The 17,993-nt window shown below is 53.8% G+C and overlaps 2 protein-coding genes across 2 annotated transcripts; one reads left to right on the top strand and one right to left on the bottom strand.

Moving 5' to 3' along the window:
• Position 1: 1 nt before the first annotated feature.
• Positions 2–4,274, top strand: LMF2 (lipase maturation factor 2). The gene is made up of 14 exons (XM_012434371.3): positions 2–96; positions 659–912; positions 1,026–1,054; positions 1,187–1,404; positions 1,476–1,654; positions 1,876–2,017; positions 2,147–2,281; positions 2,350–2,455; positions 2,530–2,626; positions 2,699–2,881; positions 2,952–3,120; positions 3,215–3,326; positions 3,401–3,497; positions 3,594–4,274. The coding sequence occupies exons 1-14, from the start codon at positions 3–5 to the stop codon at positions 3,900–3,902; spliced, it is 2,124 nt and encodes a 707-aa protein (XP_012289794.1). The 5' UTR covers position 2; the 3' UTR covers positions 3,903–4,274.
• A 10,889-nt stretch (positions 4,275–15,163) lies between these two features.
• Positions 15,164–17,713, bottom strand: MIOX (myo-inositol oxygenase). The gene is made up of 10 exons (XM_012434335.3): positions 17,622–17,713; positions 17,179–17,259; positions 16,900–16,980; positions 16,564–16,726; positions 16,268–16,335; positions 16,024–16,133; positions 15,876–15,943; positions 15,745–15,794; positions 15,537–15,649; positions 15,164–15,454 (listed from the first exon to the last, which is right to left on the bottom strand). Exons 1-10 carry the CDS (start codon positions 17,634–17,636, stop codon positions 15,346–15,348), a joined length of 858 nt encoding a protein of 285 aa, XP_012289758.1. The 5' UTR covers positions 17,637–17,713; the 3' UTR covers positions 15,164–15,345.
• Positions 17,714–17,993: the final 280 nt, after the last annotated feature.

The following is a 17,993-nucleotide window of genomic DNA, read 5'->3' as shown; positions in this document are numbered from 1 at the left end:
ACATGGCGGGCTCTCGGCTCCCGCGGCAGCTCTTCCTCCAGGGTGTGGCGGCCGTCTTCATGTTCGCCTTCGCTTCCCTCTACACGCAGATCCCAGGTGAAGGCACCCAGGGTGGGACATCCCCGGCCTCGGCCCGGGACCCTATGTCCTCTTTTCTCAGCACTCGGCACTCACGCTGTCTGGGGTTGGGAGTGAGGTCCGGGCCTTGACGTGGGGTGGGGGGCGGCGGTTCGTGTCCTGCAGGCCGCTGTGGGGGTAGGAAGATGTGCAGTGACCCGTTTCCCGTAAGACTCTGGACTCTGACCTGGGGTAGGGGACAGAACTCTGAGGGGGGTGAGAGAGAGGCTTCATCCCAGACCTGGCGGGGCAGGCAGTATATCGGGCTGAGACTTGGAACAGGGCAGTAGTGAGCTCTGCCGAGTAGGAGGCCCTGACCCAGCTAGTTGGGCAGGCCTCTAACCCTGGGCGGGGCTTTTTACAGGTGCTGAAGGGTCGGGTGGGGGGCGGGGACGGGGTCTAGAGGGACTGTGAACCCCGACCTAGGGGTGGAGGTATGCGCAGGCCCTGACCTAGGCTGGGGTGTCCGCAGGCCCTGACTCAGAGGTAGTCTAGCCTGCAAGGGGTGTCCAGGGCCTGGCCGTGACGTCCCCTCCCACAGGCCTGTACGGTCCCGAGGGCATCCTGCCTGCAAGGAGGACGCTGCGGCCGCAGGGCAAGGGGCGCTGGCAGCAGCTGTGGGAGACCCCAACACTGCTGTGGGAAGCGCCAAGACTGGGGCTGGACACGGCCCAGGGCCTGGAGCTGCTGAGCCTGCTGGGTACACTGCTGGCCCTGGGGGCCCTGCTGCTGAGCCCACTGCGCCACCCCGCCGTCTACCTGCTGCTTTGGGCTGCCTACTTGTCGGCCTGCCAGGCAAGTGGGACCCCTGTCACCAGCTCACTCCACCCCCCCATGCCACCCACCCCGCCTCTGCGTTACCTGAGTCCACAGACACACTCGCTCCCTGACAGCTCCTCTCTCTGCAGGTGGGCCAGGTGTTCCTTTATTTCCAGTGGTGAGTGACTGCTGGGCCTGGGGCAGCAGGAGGCTGGGTGGGGGTGGGGGGGCTCTGCCTCTCCTGGGAGGACCCTCTGAAGGAAGCAGCTGCCTGGGGAGGGGCTCTTGATGCTATTTCCTCTCCCCATAGGGATTCCCTGCTGCTGGAGACTGGCTTCCTGGCAGTGCTGGTGGCCCCACTGAGGCCAGCCTCCCACCGCAAGCAGGCCCCCCAGGGCGGGCGGGCAGGGGCCCTGCCCCATGAAGGCCTCCCCTTCTGGCTGGTGCGCTGGCTGCTGTTCCGCCTCATGTTCGCCTCAGGCGTGGTCAAGCTGACCAGCCGCTGCCCCGCGTGGTGGGGGCTCACTGGTGAGGGGCCCGGCCTGGACCTGGGGCGGTCTGGGGGCTCTGCCAGCCCTGACTCCCACGCTCACCTGCAGCCCTCACCTACCACTATGAGACCCAGTGTCTGCCCACGCCCGCCGCCTGGTTCGCACATCACCTGCCCGTCTGGCTGCACAAGCTCAGCGTGGTGGCCACCTTCCTCATCGAGATCGCTGTGCCGCCCCTGTTCTTCGCCCCCATTCGACGCCTGCGCTTGGCCGCCTTCTACTCGCAGGTGGGTGGGGACCGAAGCTGTCAGAGAGAGGAAGACTGGGCTTGGCCTTCAGCGCTGCTCAGTGTGCCCTGTTAGGGACAGTGTGGCCCTCAGGGACAGGTGGTGAGCGCTGTAGTAGAAGGAGGCACCCCGCAGGGTGGAGGTGTGTGCCTGCCAGGTCGGGCTGTGCCACGGGGCAGGGCGTCAGTCTCCGGGAGCACTGAGAGCCAGGCTGCCCCCAGGTGCTGCTGCAGGTGCTGATTATCATCACCGGCAACTACAACTTCTTCAACCTGATGACCCTGGTGCTCACCACTGCCCTTCTGGATGACCAGCACCTGGCTGCAGAGCCTGGCCACAGCAGCCGCAAGAAGACAGCCACGTGTGTGTGTCCGCCGGCCTGGGCCCGCTCTCCCCAGTCCCTGCCCTCCCAGAGGGGTGGGTGGCACTCTAGCCACACCCCAGTTCTTTGGCTGGGGACCCTTGCTGACCCATGACTATCCGGCCCCACAGCCTGTCCCAAGGCCCTGCTGACCACACTGTCACTGCTGCTGGAACTGGCCGTCTACGGGTTTCTGGCCTATGGCACCGTGCACTACTTTGGCCTGGAGGTTGACTGGCAGCAGCGCACCGTCCACTCCAGAACCAGTGAGTGCCGGCTGGGGTGGGCCAGAGGGCAGGGAGCGGACCAGTCCTCACACCCCCCTCCTCCCCAGCTTTCACCTTCCACCAGTTCTCTCAGTGGCTGAAGACACTGACGCTGCCCACCGTGTGGCTGGGTGTGGCCTCCCTGGCCTGGGAGTTGCTGAGTGCCCTCTGGAGGTACATGGCCCGGAAAGCAGGGAGGGGCACAGGTGTGCAGGCTGGGCCTGATGTCCTTGGGTCCCTGCCCACAGGTGGACCCAGGTGCGGGGCTGGCTGCGGAAGCTCAGTGCTGCAGTCCAACTGTCCCTGGTGGTCACTGCCACCGTGGCCTTGTTCCTGATCAGCCTGGTGGGTAGCACTTTGGGGGCTGGGGGCTGGTCAGAGGTAGGGCAGCTCTGAGGACCACCTACCTGCCTCCAGGTGCCATACTCCTACGTGGAACCGGGGACCCATGGGCGCCTTTGGACCGGGGCCCACCGCCTGTTTGGCACCGTGGAGCACCTGCAGCTGGCCAACTCCTACGGCCTCTTCCGCCGTATGACCGGGCTTGGTGGGCGGCCCGAGGTGGTGCTGGAGGGCAGCTATGATGGCCACCACTGGACGGTGAGCCCTCCCAGGCCGGGCAGGGTGGGGTCCACATCAGCTGCCCAGCTGACCCCAGCCTGCCTGGCAGGAGATCGAGTTCATGTACAAGCCTGGGAACCTGAGCCGGCCACCCCCAGTCGTGGTCCCCCACCAGCCTCGCCTGGACTGGCAAATGTGGTTTGCAGCCTTGGGCCCACACACACACAGCCCGTGGTTCACGAGCCTGGTCCTGCGCCTGCTGCAGGGCAAGGATCCAGGTGCACAGCGAGGCAGGGAGGGGTGGGGAGGGGAGGGAGACGAGGGGGCGCAGAGGGCACTGCAGGGGGCCCATGTTGACCCCTCTCCCCACAGTGATCCGCCTCGTCCAGAGCCAAGTGACCAGGTATCCCTTCCACGAGCAGCCGCCCACCTACATCCGAGCCCAGCGCTACAAGTACTGGTTCTCCCAGCCTGGGGAGCAGGGGTAAGGCCGGGATGCCAGGTGGGGTGTGGGAGCCTGGGGTGCCACCAGGCTCTGAACATCAGGTCCTGCTGCAGCCAGTGGTGGCGGCGCCAGTGGGTGGAGGAGTTCTTCCCACCCGTATCCCTGGGGGACCCAATGCTGGAGACGCTGCTCAGGCAATTTGGGCTGCAGGTAAGGGGGTGTCACGCAGGCTGGTGGAGGTGGCAGGAGTGACCCCAGCCTGCTGGGGTGAACCCAGTGAGCACTTCCTCAACCTCACTCCCACAGGACAAGAACCCACCCCGGGCCCGTGGCGCCAACAGCACCCTGGCCCAGGCCCTCCACTGGACACGTACTCAGCTGTCTCCCCTAGAGGCCCCTGCCCTGCTCTGGGGGCTCCTCGTGGCCGTGGGGGCTGTCAGAGTTGTGCAGGCCCTGCTAGCACCCTGGTCTCTCTGGTCCTCCCCCACGGCACTAGCCGTCAGGGAGAAGCACAGGCCAGCCCCCCAGAAAGACTCTGGAGCTACCTCGGAACAGGCCACCCCTGCCCCCAGCCCCTGCAGCAGCGGTTCTCGGACCACCCGGCGGAAGAAGTAGCTGTGTCCTGAGAGGGCCGAGTCCCCAGGACTGCTCTGGCCTCCAGCAGGACAGGACCCTGCCACCGTGCCTTAGCTGACCCGCAGGGCCAGGCATAGGTTTGAGGGACTGCCCCTGGGGTTTGCGGGGTGTTGCGTTGAGGGCTCTGGGCCCCCCGACGCCAACCACGCCCCTCCCCAGTACTCCCACTACTGCCTCCAGGAAGGGGACACATAACCCAGCTCAAGACCCTTCCCCTGCCCTGGGCTGTGAGTCAGAGGAAGAGGCTGACTCACAGGGGAAAGGAGAAGCACCATCATCTTCATCATTTCCACACCAGCCCATCCTGCCGTTTAGATCTGGGCACCAATAAAGGCGTCTTTTGTGCTTGGCTATGTGCCTGGTGCTTCTTTCCAGGGAGGCCTGAGGATGGGGGTGTCTCCCCTTCCTCAGGCAGTGGGCCTCCCAGGGTGCCATCGGACTTCCCCACGGCATGGCTCCACGGGCACCCTTCTGCCCCAACCTCAGCATTCTCTGTAAAGCGGATTCGAGGGCTGGCCCGTGTTTCCCACTGCCTGACCACAAAGGAGCCTCAGGCCTGGCGTGGCCTGGTGGACCGGTCAGCTCCATACTGCAAGGCCAGTGGTGCAGCTGGCCCCTTCCTTCTCTCTTGTTCCTACTTCTTGGCCTCAGAAAAGGATGGAAGGGCCCAAGTGGGCAAGGGCTGAATAAGAGATGAGGTAGGCGGCTTAGCAGAGGCTCCTCTTCAGAGTGAGGCCAGGGGAGGGGAGCTGGAGCCCTGGGTTGGGACAGAGGAGGGGAGGTGCATCTGACGCCCCAGCCTCCATCTTAGGAAGAGCACAGCAGTGGAGATAGCAGTCAGGGCACCGACCAAGTTTCCGTTTGGGGTCAGGTTATCAATTGGAGGTCACTGCCCACCCTGGAAACTTACAGCACAGCTTCCTCTGCCTCTGGCCCTATCCTCGGTACAGCCCCTGCCTCCTGCTCTCCTCCATAGACCCCTGGATGGCTCCCAATGTACCCAGCTTTGTCACATCGCTGACCTCCGTCTGGCCCACCCAGACAGAGTTCTGTGGTCAAACACAGCCTGTGGCGTGAACTCTCAGATGCCTTCAGGGGCTACTATACGTGGAATAAATGATGGAGAAGTCAGCTCTGGCTTAAAACAGCAATAGGCCGGGCACAATGGCTCACATCTGTAATCCCAGCACTTTGGGAGGCTGAGGCAAGTGGATCACCTGAGGTCACGAGTTCAATACCAGCCTGGCCAACGTGATGAAACATTGTCTCTACTTAAAATATAAAAATTGGCCAATTGTGGTGGGTGCCTTTAATCCCAGCTACTCGGGAGACTGAGGCAGGAGAATTGCTTGAATCCGTGAGGCAGAGGTTGCAGTGAGCTGAGATCATGCCACTGCATTCCAGCCTGGGCAACAGTGAGACTCTGCCTCAAAAAAAAGTAATATGTTTAAAACTCAAAAACCTGTTTCTAGGCTTCCTTATTTTCTAGATGGGGTCTTGCTCTGTTGCCCAGGTTGGAGTGCAGTGGTGCAGTCATGGCTCACTGCAGCTTCAGACTCCTGAGATCAAATGATCCTTCTGCCTCGGGCTGCCACCACCACCCACACTCCCCATGTTGCCCAGGCTGATGGTCTTAGGCCTTTTTTTTTTTTTTTTTGAGATGGAGTTTCACTCCTGTTGCCCAGGCTGGAGTACAATGGTGCGATCTCGGCTCACTGCAACCTCCGCCTCCTGGGTTCAAGCGATTGTCCTGTCCCAGCCTCTCTAGTAGCTGGGATTACAGGGATGCAACACGCCCAGCTAATTTTGTATTTTTAGTAGAGATGGGGTTTCTCCACGTTGGTCAGGCTGGTCTCAAACTTCTGACCTCAGGTGATCCACTTGCCTTGGCCTCCCAAAATGCTGGGATTACAGGAGTGAGCCACCGCGCCCAGCAGTCCTAGGCTTTTAAGCTCATTTTATGAATATCTTCTATGCTTTTATTTTGTTTTCTGTAACAGCTTTCCTGGTAAGTCACATGCTATACAATTCACCCATTTTAATTGTACAATTCATTGGCTTTTACTATATTTGCGGAGTTGCCCATCCATCACCAGAGTCCATTTTATTTATTCTTTGAGACAGTCTTGCTCTGTTGCCCAGACTGGAGTGTAGTGGTACAATCTCAGCTCACTGCAACCTCCACCTCCTGGGTTCAAGCAATTCTCCTGCCTCAGCCTCCCAAGTAGCTGGGATTACAGGCACACAACCACACCTGGCTATTTTTTGTTGTTTTAGTAGAGATGGGGTTTCACTATGTTGGCCAGGCTAGTCTCAAACTCCTGACTTCAGGAGATCTGCCCACCTCGGCCTCCCAAAGTGCTGAGATTACAGATGTGAGCCACCATGCCCAGCCCAGAGTCCATTTTAGAGCCTTTTCATCTCCTCCAGAAGAAACCTGGCCAAGTGTGGTGGCTCACACCTGTAATCCCAGCACTTTGGGAGGCCAAGGTGGGTGGATCACCTGAGGTCAGGAGTTCAAGACTAGCCTGACCAACATAGTAAAACCCCGTCTCCACTGAAAAAAAAAAATACAAAAAGCCAGTTGTGGTGGCGGGCGCCTGCAATCCCAGCTACTCGGGAGGCTGAGGCAGGAGAATCACTTGAACCCGGGAGGCAGAGGTTGTGGTGAGCGGAGATCCCACCACTGCACTCCAGCCTGGGCAACAAGAGCAAGACTATGTCTCAAATAAAATAAAATAAAATAAAAAAACCCACCCTGTACCCTTTAGCCATCGGCCTCTGACCACTCCCTGCCAAGCCCTGAACAACTATTAATCTACCTCTGTCTCTGTGGATTTACCTCTCTGGACATTTCCTGTAAACTGGATCATGTAATGTGGGACCTTTTGTGTCTGGCTTCTTTCACTCAGCATGATGTTTTCAAGGCGCGTCCACATGGTAGCATGTATCAGTGCTATGTTCTTTTTATGGTTGAGTGATAGTCCAGTGTATGGAGTGACCACGTTTTTCCTATCCTTATTCATTCGTATATCCATGGACACTTGGGTGGCTAGCATGAACCACCGTGCCCAGCCTTTGTTATTCTTTTTTAGGTTTTAATTATTTTGTTTCTTTTATATTTTTTTTCTTTTTATGTTATTTATTTTATCTTAGTCATCGAGATTGTTATGGCCATTTGGGTTCCCTTAAACTTCCGTAGCAATTTTAGGATTATGTTTTTGTATTTCCCAAAAAATGCCATTTGTGTGGTTCTTTTTTTTTTTTTTTTTTTTGAGACAGAGTTTCACTTGTCACCCAGGCTGGAGTGCAGTGGCGCAATCTCGGCTCACTGCAACCATTGCCTCTTAGGTTCAAGCAATTCTCCTGCCTCAGCCTCTGGAGTAAGTGGGATTACAGGTGTGCACCACCCCGCCCCCCAGCTAAATTAGTATTTTTAGTAGAGATGGGGTTTCATCATGTTAGGCTGATTTCAAACTCCTGACTTCAGCTGATCTGCCCCACTTGGTCTCCCAAAGTGCTGAGATTACAGGCATGAGCCACTGCACTGGCCCCAAAAAATGTCATTTGGATTTTGAGAGACATTGCACCAAATCTGTAGATCACTTTGGTAGTATTGCTTTCTTAGCAATATTATGTTTCCAAATTCATGTGCTTTCATTTTCTCTCTTCTGTTTTTTTTTTATTTTTGAGATGGAGTCTTACTCTGTCACCCAGGTTGGAGTGCAGTGGCGTGATCACACCATGTTGGCCAGGATGGTCTTGATCTCTTGACCTTGTGATCTGCCCGCCTCAGCCTCCCAAAGTGCTGGGATTACAGGTGTGAGCCACCGCGCTGGGCCTAATTTTGTATTTTTAGTAGAGGTAGGGATTCTCCATATTGGTCAGGCTGGTCTCGAACTCCTGACCTGAGGTGATCCGCCCACTTCAGCCTCCCAAAATGTTGGAATTACAGGCATGAGCCACCGTGCCCAGCCTATTTATATTTCTTAATAAAACATAGTAGCAGGTCAAGAGCTTTTTTTTTCTCCTGCCTCAGCCTCCCGAGTAGCTGGGATTACAAGCACGCACCACCATGCCCAGCAAATTTTTGTATTTTTAGTAGAGACGGAGTTTCACCATGTTGCCCAGGATGGTCTTGATCTCTTGAGGTGATTCACCCACCTCACCCTCACAAAGTGCTGGAATTATAGGCGTGAGCTACCATGCCTGGCCTAAAAGATTTACTTATTAATTTTATTTAAACATAAAAATAAACTCATTAGAGAGGCTGGGCATGATAACTCATACCTGTCATCCCAACTGAGGTGGGAAGCTGAGGTGGGAGGATCACTTGAGCCCAGGGCATCAGAGGTTGCAATGAGCCAAGATTGTGCTACTGTGTTATAACCGAGCAAGTCAAGGAATGCAACACACTCCAAGATTGAATTGTGAGTCCTTTTTTTTTTTTTTTTTTTTTCTGAGACGGAGTCTTGCTCTGTTGCCAGGCTGGAGTGCAGTGGCACTATCTCAGCTCACTGCAATCTCTGCCTCCCAGGTTCAAGCAATTCTCCTGCCTCAGCCTCCCAAGTAGCTGGAACTACAGGTGCACGACACCAGGCCCAGCTAATTTGCGTATTTTTTAATAGAGACAGGGTTTCACCATGTTGGCCAGGATGGTCTCGATCTCTTGACCTCATGATCTGCCTGCCTCTGCCTCCCAAAGTGCTGGGATTACAGGCGTGAGCCACCGCGCCTGGCCATGGGTCCTTTATTTTAGCTGGCGACCGAGAGGTGGCTAACACCCAAAATTCTCTCCGTCCGAAGAAAGAGTTAGGGGGTTTCTTATACCCTGGTTTGAAAAGGGAGTGGGGAACCTAGCTGAAGCATTTTTTTCACAGAAGCAGTGTAAGCAAAAAGTTAAAAGATAAAGGAGTACATGAGAAATAAAATAGTACCAGGTACAAGGGCTAGAGCTGTCATAAAAAGACATATAACTTATAGATATGGGGGCTCTGGGCACTCGACAGCACCTGCATTCCCAGGCTCTGCTTGTACCACTTAACTTGGCCTCTTATCAGCAAATGTATTCCTGGATGTGCCCAGCGTCAGCCTGCCCCAGCTACACACTACAGTTACCTACTTAAAGAGGGGAATAACTAAAATGAAGAAGCTAAGATGGAGTCTGTCCGGCTCAAGAAGCTAACAAGAAGCCTGAACGGCATTAAGCTAAGAGAGTCAGTTTAAGCTGACAAAAAGCAGGTTACCACAACTGCACTCTAGCCTGGGCAACAGAGTGAGACTTTATCTCAAAAAAAGTCACATTCATTAATATCACCATCAATTTCATCAGGAAAAATAGGTTTTTTGTTATTTATTTATTTATTTATTTATTTGAGATAGAGTCCCACTTTGTTGCCCAGGCTGGAGTGCAGTGGCACGATCTTAGCTCACTTCAACCTCCACCTCCCAGGTTCAAGCAATTCTCCTGCCTCAGCCCCCTGAGTAGCTGGGATTACAGGTGCGTGCCAGCACGCCTGGCTAATTTTGTGTTTTTAGTAGAGACAAGGTTTCACCATGTTGGCCAGGCTAGTCTCACACTCCTGACCTCTGATCTGCCCGCCTTGGTTTTCCAAAGTGCTGGGATTATAGGCATGAGCAACCATGCCTGGCCCAGGAAAAAAGTTTTATTTAAAAAAACTTTTTTTTGTAGAGACAGAGTCATACCAGGCTGGTCTCAAACTCCTATCCTCAAGGGATCCTTCCACCTCAGTCTCCCAAAGTGCTGGGACTACAGGCCTGAGCCACCGCACCCAGCCAGAAAAGTTTTTAAGTGTCATGCCAGGTGCGCTGGCACACGCCTGTAAACCCAGCACTTTGGGAGGCCGAGGTGGGCAGATTACCTGAGATCAGGAGTTCGAGACTAGCCTGGCCAACATGGACAAACCCTGTTTCTATTAAAAATACAAAAATTAGCTGGGCATGGTGCTGGTGCCTGTAGTCCCAGCTACTAGGGAGGCTAAGGCAGGAGAATCTCTTGAACCTGGGAGACAGAGTTTGCAGTGAGCCGAGATCACACCACTGCACTCCAGCCTGGGCAACAGAGAAAGACTCAGTCTCAAAAAAAAAAAAAAAAAAAAAGTTTCAGAAGCTGTGAAGTTTACAGTGGCGGACACAGGTTTACCTAAATCCTGGTGTTTGCTCAAAAGTTCAATTTTACCATTTATAAGAAATGCTGTCATTGTTTTCCTTGGTGGGACAGGGTAACCTGCCCACCTCAGCCTCCCAAAGTGCTGGGATTTACAAGTGTGAGCCACCACACCTGGCCAGTTAAATTTATTTCTAAATGTTTAATTTTTTTTGTAGCTATTGTAAATGTGATTGTTTTCTTATTTTTCAGATTGTTCTTAGTGTATTTAGAAGCACTACTGATTTTTGTTATGTTGATTTTGTATGCTGCAACTTTGCCAAATTTATTAATTAGTTTGAACATTTTTGGTGGAATTTCTGTTGCTTTAAGCCACCCAATCTGTAGTAACTTGTTATGGCAGCCACAGGGAACAGTGTGGGGGTCTCGTCACTTCAGGCAACAAGTCGCGCATCACAGACTGTGGGTGTCATGGTGGGAGGAGCCGGGAGTCACCCTGGAAGCCCCTTGCCGTCCCTGCCAAGGATGGGACAACTGAGACCTAGGAAGTAACCCCTCGCTGGACGGCCATCAAATATGCTGAGATTGAATGTTCTTCAGACAAACACAAGCTGACTGCCCCAAGGATGCCAGGGAACCAGCTCTTAGGCACGCTGGCAAATTAAGGGAAGAGGCCAGGAACAGTGGCTCACGCCTGTAATCCCAGCACTTCGGGAGGCCGAGGTGGGCGGATCACTTGAGGTCAGGAGTTCGAGACTAGCCTGGCCAACATGATGAAACCTCGTCTCTACTAAAAGCATAACAAATTAGCCAGGTGTCATGGTGCATGCCTGTAACCCCAGCTACTGGGGAAGCTGAGACAGGAGAATCGCTTGAACCCAGGAGGCAGAGGTTGCAGTGAGCCAAGATTGCACCACTGCACTCCAGCCCGGGCGACAGAGCGAGACCCCATCTCAAAAAAAAAAAAAGTGAGGGAAGGACTGAAACATTGATCTGCCTTTCTTTTTTTTTTTTTTTAGAAAGAAAGAAAAGAAAGAATGAAGAAGAGGAAGAAAAAGGAAGAGAAAGAGAGAGAGAGAGAATGGGAGTATTGCTTTCTTGCCCAGGCTAGAATGCAGTTTAGTAATGGGTATTGAAAACCTCTTTTATACCAATAATTATACTTAATGATGTAGACAGGAAGGAATAAAGGAAGAAAATAACAAACAAGCAGCCAACCAATATTTCATTTAAACCTATGAAATGCTATGCGATTACTGAGGAGTGATTTACTTCCAATTATGTAGTCACTTTTGGAATAGGTGTGAGGTGGTAATGTATGTTTTGTGTATCTGAAGTGGAGAGCTCTATAAATGTTTATTAAGTTTACTTGTTCCGGGTCTGAGTTCAAGTCCTGGATATCCTTGTTAATTTTCTGTCTCATTGATCTATAGAATCGTTAGCTCTTCTTGTTACATTGATCCTTTTGCCATTATGTAATGTCCTTCTTTGCCTCTTTTGATCTTCATTGCTTTAAAGTCTACTTTATCAGAGGTGAGAATTGCATCTCCTGCTTTTTGTTTATTTGTTTATTTTTACTCTGTTCGGTTGGTAAATCTTCCTCCTTCTCTTTGTTTTGAGTCTTTGTGTATCGTTGCATGTGAGATGGGTCTGGATGCAGCATACCGATGGGTTTTGGCTTTTTATCCAATTAGAATATATATAAGTTTAATACTGGCATTTGATGCTAGCTGGCTGTTTTGCCCATTAGTTAGTGTAAATTTTTCATTGTGTTAATGCTCTTTGCTTTTTGGTATATTTTTGGAAAGGCTGATATTGGTTGTTCCTTTATATGTATAGTGCTTCTTTCAGAAGCTCTTGTAAAGCAGGCCTGGTGGTGGTGAAGTCTATAAGTACTTGTTTGTTCGCAAAAGATTTAATTTTTCCTTCGATTATAAAGCTTAGTTTGGCTGGATATGAAATTCTGGGTTGAAAGTTCTTTTCTTTAAGGATGTTAAATATTGGTCCCCACTCTTTTCTGGCTTGTAGGGTTTCTGCTGAGAGATCTGCTGTAAGTCTGATAGGTTTCCCTTTATGGGTAACCTGACCTTTCTCTCTGGCTGCCCTTAGTATTTTCTCCTTCATTTCAACCCTAATAAATCTGGCAATTATGTGCCTTGGGGTTGGTCTTCTTGAAGAATATCTTTGTGGTGTTCTCTGTATTACCTGGAGTTGAATATTACCCTGCCTTACTAGGTTGGGAAAGTTTTCCTGAATGATATCCTGAAGAGTATTTTCCAACTTGGATTCATTCTCTTTGTCACATTCAGGTAAACCTATCAAACGTAAATTAGGTCTTTTCACATAGTCCCATATTTCCTGGAGACTTTGCTCATTCCTTTTTATCCTTTTTTCTCCAATCTTGTCTTCTCGTTTCATTTCACTGAGCTGGTCCTCGACTTCTGATATCCTTTCTTCTGCTTGATCAATTCGACTGTTTAAACTTGTGCATACTTCACGAAGTTCTCGTGTTGTGTTTTTCAGCTCCATCAATTCATTTATATTCCTCTCTAAATTGTCCATTCTCATTAACATTTCGTCAAACCTTTTTTCAAGGTTCTTAGTTTCTTTGCATTGGGTTAGAACAAGTTCTTTTAATTCACAGAAGTTTCTTATCACCCACCTTTTGAAACCTGCTTCTGTTATTGGAACACACTCGTTCTCCATTAAGCCTTGTTCTGTTACTGATGAGGAATTGCGATCCCCTGTAGAGGGAGAGGCATTCTGATTTTGAGTATTCTCTGCCTTTTTAGGCTGGTTTCTTCCCTTCATTATATATTTATCCCTCTGTCGTCTTTGTAATCACCGACTTTCTAACTAGGTCTCTGAGCGGACGTCCAACGTGTTGATTCCCAGCGCCGAAATCTGAGCAATCCACTGCACTGGCCAAAACAGCAGTGTTAAGATTGATGGTGCTTTTCTGCCCGGGAATCTCCAGACTCTGCACCAAGAACTGCCGCGCTAAGGCGCCAGCAAAACCGCTGCGCTGGCCACAAGAGTCGCCCTGGCGACCCGTGGAGCTCCTCCCCTGGGAATCTTTTGGTCCGTGAGCAACAAATATTTGTCTGAAAGTGTGGCATCCTCTCATTCTCTGCGCTTTCACTGGGAGTTACAAGCCTGAGCTGCTAGTGATCAGCCATCTTGGATCTCTCTCCTGATCTGCCTTTCTATACAAACAGTACCACTGTGCAGCCACAGCGCATGTGGGAGGCAGCTTCCATTTCCGCCGGCGGGCGGGGACGGAGAGCCACCCCTGCTGTTCCACTTCCGGGGGATGGAGGACCCAGATGAGCCTGAACACCCGCCACTGCCGCTGCCGTCCGACAGCACTGGGGACAGACGCTGCACGCCTCCTCCTCAAGAAACACCACTGCCTGAAAGACTCTGGGGAAGCCTCTAAATCCACAGCAATGAGCAGAAGTTCCAAGGAAAGTGTTAACAGGTACACAGTCCCCGCAAGATGAATTTCCTGGGACAATCGCTTTTCTTCAGGGATGAATTTTGGAGAAGAGGGAGGGGGAGCCGCTGTGTGGCACTGAGGGCTGCACGCCTGGGTGACAGAACCACGTGGAGAGAAGGGATAGAGCTGCGGAGGGGCCACTCTGCGTGGGGGGGCCCTGGAGAGTCGGTTCAGGGGTGGTGGCCGCAGGTGTTTGCTTTATAGCATTTAAACTGTGCACTTGTTTCATTTTTTATTTATATTTTTTATTTTTTATTTTTATTTTTTTTAAAGACGGGGTTTCACCATGTTGGTCAGGCTGGTCTTGAACTCCCGACCTCAGGTGATCTGCCCGCCTTGGCCTCCAAAGTGCTTGGATTACAGGCGTGAGCCACCGCGCCGGCCTATTTTTATTTTTTAAATTATTTATTTATTTAGAGACGGAGTCTCGCTCTGTCGCCCAGGCTGGAGTGCAGTGATGCGATCTCGGCTCCCTGCAGCCTCCGCCTCCCGGGTTCAAGTGATTCTTCCGCCTTGAGTCAGTAGTCCTAGCCACATGGAAGGCTAAGGTGGAAGGATCGCTTGAGCCCAGGAGTTCGAGATAGCCTAGCAACAAAGTGAAAGCCCTGTCTCTATCTTTTAAAATAATAAGTCTGATTTTAATGTGGCTGGATATAAATCATATCACAACTGGATTTGGAAATTTGGGTTTTATTCTTAACTTTGATGGTAAGCCATTTTAAGCAGAAAGATGATTTTCAAAGTCCAGTATATCTTCTGTGTGAAGAATGAACTGGGAGATTTCATAGTATTATTATTATTATTTTTTGAGATGGAGTTTCGCTCAGTGTTGTAATCTCGGCTCACTGCAACCCCCACCTCCCGGGTTCAGGCAATTCTCCTGCCTCAGCCTCCTGAGTAGCTGGGATTGCAGGTACCTGCCACCATACCCAGCTAATTTTTTGTATTTTTAGTAGAGATGGGGTTTCACCATGTTGGGCAAGCTGGTCTCAAACTGCTGACCTTGTGATCCGCTCACCTCAGCCTCCCAAAGTGTTGGGATTACAGGCATGAACCATGGAGTTTTTTTTTTTTGTTTTTTTTTTTGAGACAGAGTTTCACTCTTGTTACCCGGGCTGGAGTGCAATGGCGCGATCTCGGCTCACCGCAACCTCTGCCTCCTGGGTTCAGGCAATTCTCCTGCCTCAGCCTCCTGAGTAGCTGGGATTACAGGCACGCGCCACCGTGCCCAGCTAATTTTTTGCATTTTTAGTAGAGACGGGGTTTCACCATGTTGACCAGGATGGTCTCGATCTCTTGACCTTGTGATCCACCCGCCTCGGCCTCCCAAAGTGCTGGGATTACAGGTGTGAGCCACCGCGCCCGGCCCTGGAGTATTTTTTAAAGGGACAGAGCCCAGAGGACTTGGTGACTTTTTAGAGCATGTAGGGGTGAGCTAGGTGACTCGTTCCCCAGCTCTAACGTGGGAGCTGGGAGATGAGCAGATGTTTACCATGGCCAGTGTGGTGGGACACACATCTGAGAGCCTGGGAGTTGGCCTCCACCTTGCCCACAGGGTCCCTTGGCCTGGGCCACTCTGCTGCAGTAACACCCAGTAATGCTTCAGAAGCACAGTCTCCTTCCAATTCTTTATTGCCACCAGGCACAAGTGGCCATGAAGGGTGGTGACCCTAAGGGGGCGAGTGGGGTCCCTCACCAAGGTGAACCCTGATGGTGGCTGTCTGCCCAGGGCCAGACCTCTCCAGGCAGGGGGAGGGCCAGGCCTGGCTCCAGCAACAGCTCAGGTGGCGGGACGGTCACCAGCTCAGGATACCAGGGCAGTACTTGTCAATGAGCCCCTGGTAGTAGGGCCGCAGCGTGTCCACATCCGGCAGGTCCGGGCACTTGGTGTAGAGGTCAAACTTGCTGCAGCCAGGAGGGGCTATGAGCCCTGTGAAGACCCCCCCAGTCCCCGCCACTCCCACCACCTGCCCAGAGGTGACTGTACTTGAACTCCTGCACCCAGGGTAGCATGGCCAGGTCCTGCGGGCTGCATAGCTGCTGGTAGTCATTGCCAGTGTGCCAGGGGTAGAAGGAGTGGAACCGGATCATGTAGAAGGCCTGCAGGGAAGGCCACACCCAGCAGCTCATGGGCAGGGCTGCAGGGACCTGGCAGGGCGGGCCGATGGGGTGGGCTCACCCCTCCCCCTACCTACCTCTGGGGGCAGCGAGAACTTGTTGAATTTCATCACCTGGTACATGTACTCTGTAGAGAGAGGGTGTCACTACCAGGCACCACCTCCGCCCCATTGTCCCCCACCGCCCCACTGCCCACCTCTGGCCTCACCATCATGGCCCCAGGACATGAGGACCCTATCGAGCCCACAGTGGGGCTGATACATGCCGAGTTCCGTGCTGCAGTGAGAGACGAGGATGAGTGGGGCTCAGGAGTTGCCTGGGGTGGGTGGGGGCCAGCCCTGGGCAGCGGGGAGCACCTGTATCTTGGATCCTGGAGGTCAGTATTGTCCTGGAAAGTGGAGTTGCAGAAAACCACAGAGGCCTGGGGACGGCATCCGACCGGGAAGGTATCTCCAACGACCGCCCACTGCAGAGGGACAGGTGACCTTGGGGGCACTGGCCTGCCCCACATGTAGTATCCCAGGCCAAGCACCGAGGCCACCCTGACCCCCACCTTGCCTTGACAAACAGATCTCCTCACCCCCCACCACCAGCCCTTACCTGGGGCTCCCCGAACAGGGCCAGGACCTTCCCCAGGTCATGCAGGAGCCCAACAAGGTGGAACCAGTCTGGGAGGAAGATGAACAGGGTGAGTTGGGGAGTGCAGGGGCCAAGACAGAGGACAAGCAGGCTTGGGGGGCTGAGAGCCAGGAGGGGCCAAGGACCTGCTCCCCAACCGAGGCAGGGCTGCTGGAGGAGGCCTGGGACCCCCACTGTCCCCTTCTACCCCTCAGGCCCCTGCATTCTGCTCCTTGGAGGCAGCACCTGCCCCCTCACAGCAGGGCATGGGGGCTCACCCTTGTCTGGGTGGGCCTTCCGGATGCCCTCTGCTGTCTGGAAGGCATGGAAGGAGTTGGGGAAGTCCACATCCGGGTCAGACTCATCCACCAGGCTGTCCAGCAGGTCCACAGCCTCCATGACTGTCATTTTCTTGGAGGAGAAGCCCCCAAACTGGGCATGCTGGGAGTGGAGGAGAAGGCAGCATGGCCCAGGGTCAGCAGGCCCAGGGCCTGTCCGGGGGTGCAGGGAAGGCCCACTGCACAGGCCTCTCCATCCCCTCGGTGCCTGGTGGGCGCATGGGGCTGAGGGCAAGAATCCCTGAGAGGTTGCACGGGGCGGCAAGAAATGCCTACCTTGCTCCTGACGAAGTCCACCGTCTGGTGCGTGTGCATGAGCTTGTAGGTGGTGAAGACACGGTCCAGGAGGGGACCTGACTGCAGGCCAGAGGTCATCGGAGGCGGATGCCACCCCCTAACCCTGCACACGGGGCCCCGTGCCTACCCTCTCCCAGGCAGCCCCACAGGGTGTGATGGGGGTGGGGTTTCCCATAGGGCACCCCCTGGAGCTGTGTGAAGGGCAGGTGCTGCTCCCCACGGTGTGGATGGGGCAGGGCAGGGCGACAAGGAACACACCGTGTAGTTCCGGAAGCTGCCTTTGTCTTTGGCCGCCTCTGGGTCCATGTCAGGTCGGTAGACCAGGGAAGGGTCTGGGCCCTGGGTAGGTGGAGGATTGAGCCCATTTCACCATCATGCCAGCTCCACAAGGAAGCACAGACATTCCCATGGTGGCTGCAGACTCCAAGCCTGCCTCCGCTCGACCTGGTGGGGGACACAAGAGGGCACAGCCTCTCCCACACCATCACCCCGGCCTCCAAGAGTCCCAGGAGCTCTCACTCCTCGGTCCTTATCTGCAGAGCAAATGTCAGCAGACGCCTGCTTCCAGGGTGCAGGGGCCACCATGCCTGAGTGGCCCAGCACCACTCAGGCTGCCCAGCACCAGTGGGAAGAGGGCGGGAGCAGCTGGCCACCAGGAGAGCAGTCAGCGATGCCTCTCTGCATGGGGTTTAGGTACTCACCACCATCACCTTCATCCTGAGAGGGAGCGGCACAAGGGTGGCAAAGTGCAGGCTGGTGAGTGTGTCCTCAGCCAGGCTCCTATATACACCCCAGGTTACATAAGTGACCGTGGTAATGAGTGACCATACACCCTTCCCCTGGCCTCAGGGAGTTAATGTGTCAGCACAGGAGCAGCCCCCAGCAGCCCCACATCCTCTTGCCCTGACCCAGCTTCCCTCCTGTCCTGAGTCGATGACCTGCTTAGGGTTGTCTGTGGACCCAGCTTCCCACTTGCCCGTGGCTTTAAACACCTCTGTGGGGTCCCTCCCCACAGGTGGGGGCTGACCCAAGACCCCACCCTCAAGCACACCCCACCCTGGCCCCTTCCCCAC

This window comes from Aotus nancymaae, unplaced genomic scaffold, assembly GCF_030222135.1.
Source record: "Aotus nancymaae isolate 86718 unplaced genomic scaffold, 86718_ANA_hifiasm-v0.15.2.pri h1tg000076l, whole genome shotgun sequence".
NCBI classification, from domain to species: domain Eukaryota; kingdom Metazoa; phylum Chordata; class Mammalia; order Primates; family Aotidae; genus Aotus; species Aotus nancymaae.
This window is presented reverse-complemented; position numbering and strand designations above follow the sequence as displayed.

Excerpts from the sequence above, each read along its gene's own strand:
- LMF2 (XM_012434371.3), top strand. The coding sequence starts at position 3 with ATGGCGGGCTCTCGGCTCCCGCGGCAGCTCTTCCTCCAGGGTGTGGCG. Across the intron at positions 2,627-2,698 it reads CCTTGTTCCTGATCAGCCTG|GTGCCATACTCCTACGTGGA; the intron begins GTGGGTAGCACT and ends ACCTGCCTCCAG. Across the intron at positions 3,327-3,400 it reads TCCCAGCCTGGGGAGCAGGG|CCAGTGGTGGCGGCGCCAGT; the intron begins GTAAGGCCGGGA and ends GTCCTGCTGCAG.
- MIOX (XM_012434335.3), bottom strand. Across the intron at positions 16,727-16,899 it reads TGGACTTCGTCAGGAGCAAG|CATGCCCAGTTTGGGGGCTT; the intron begins GTAGGCATTTCT and ends CTCCACTCCCAG. Across the intron at positions 15,795-15,875 it reads CATGTCCTGGGGCCATGATG|AGTACATGTACCAGGTGATG; the intron begins GTGAGGCCAGAG and ends CTCTCTCTACAG.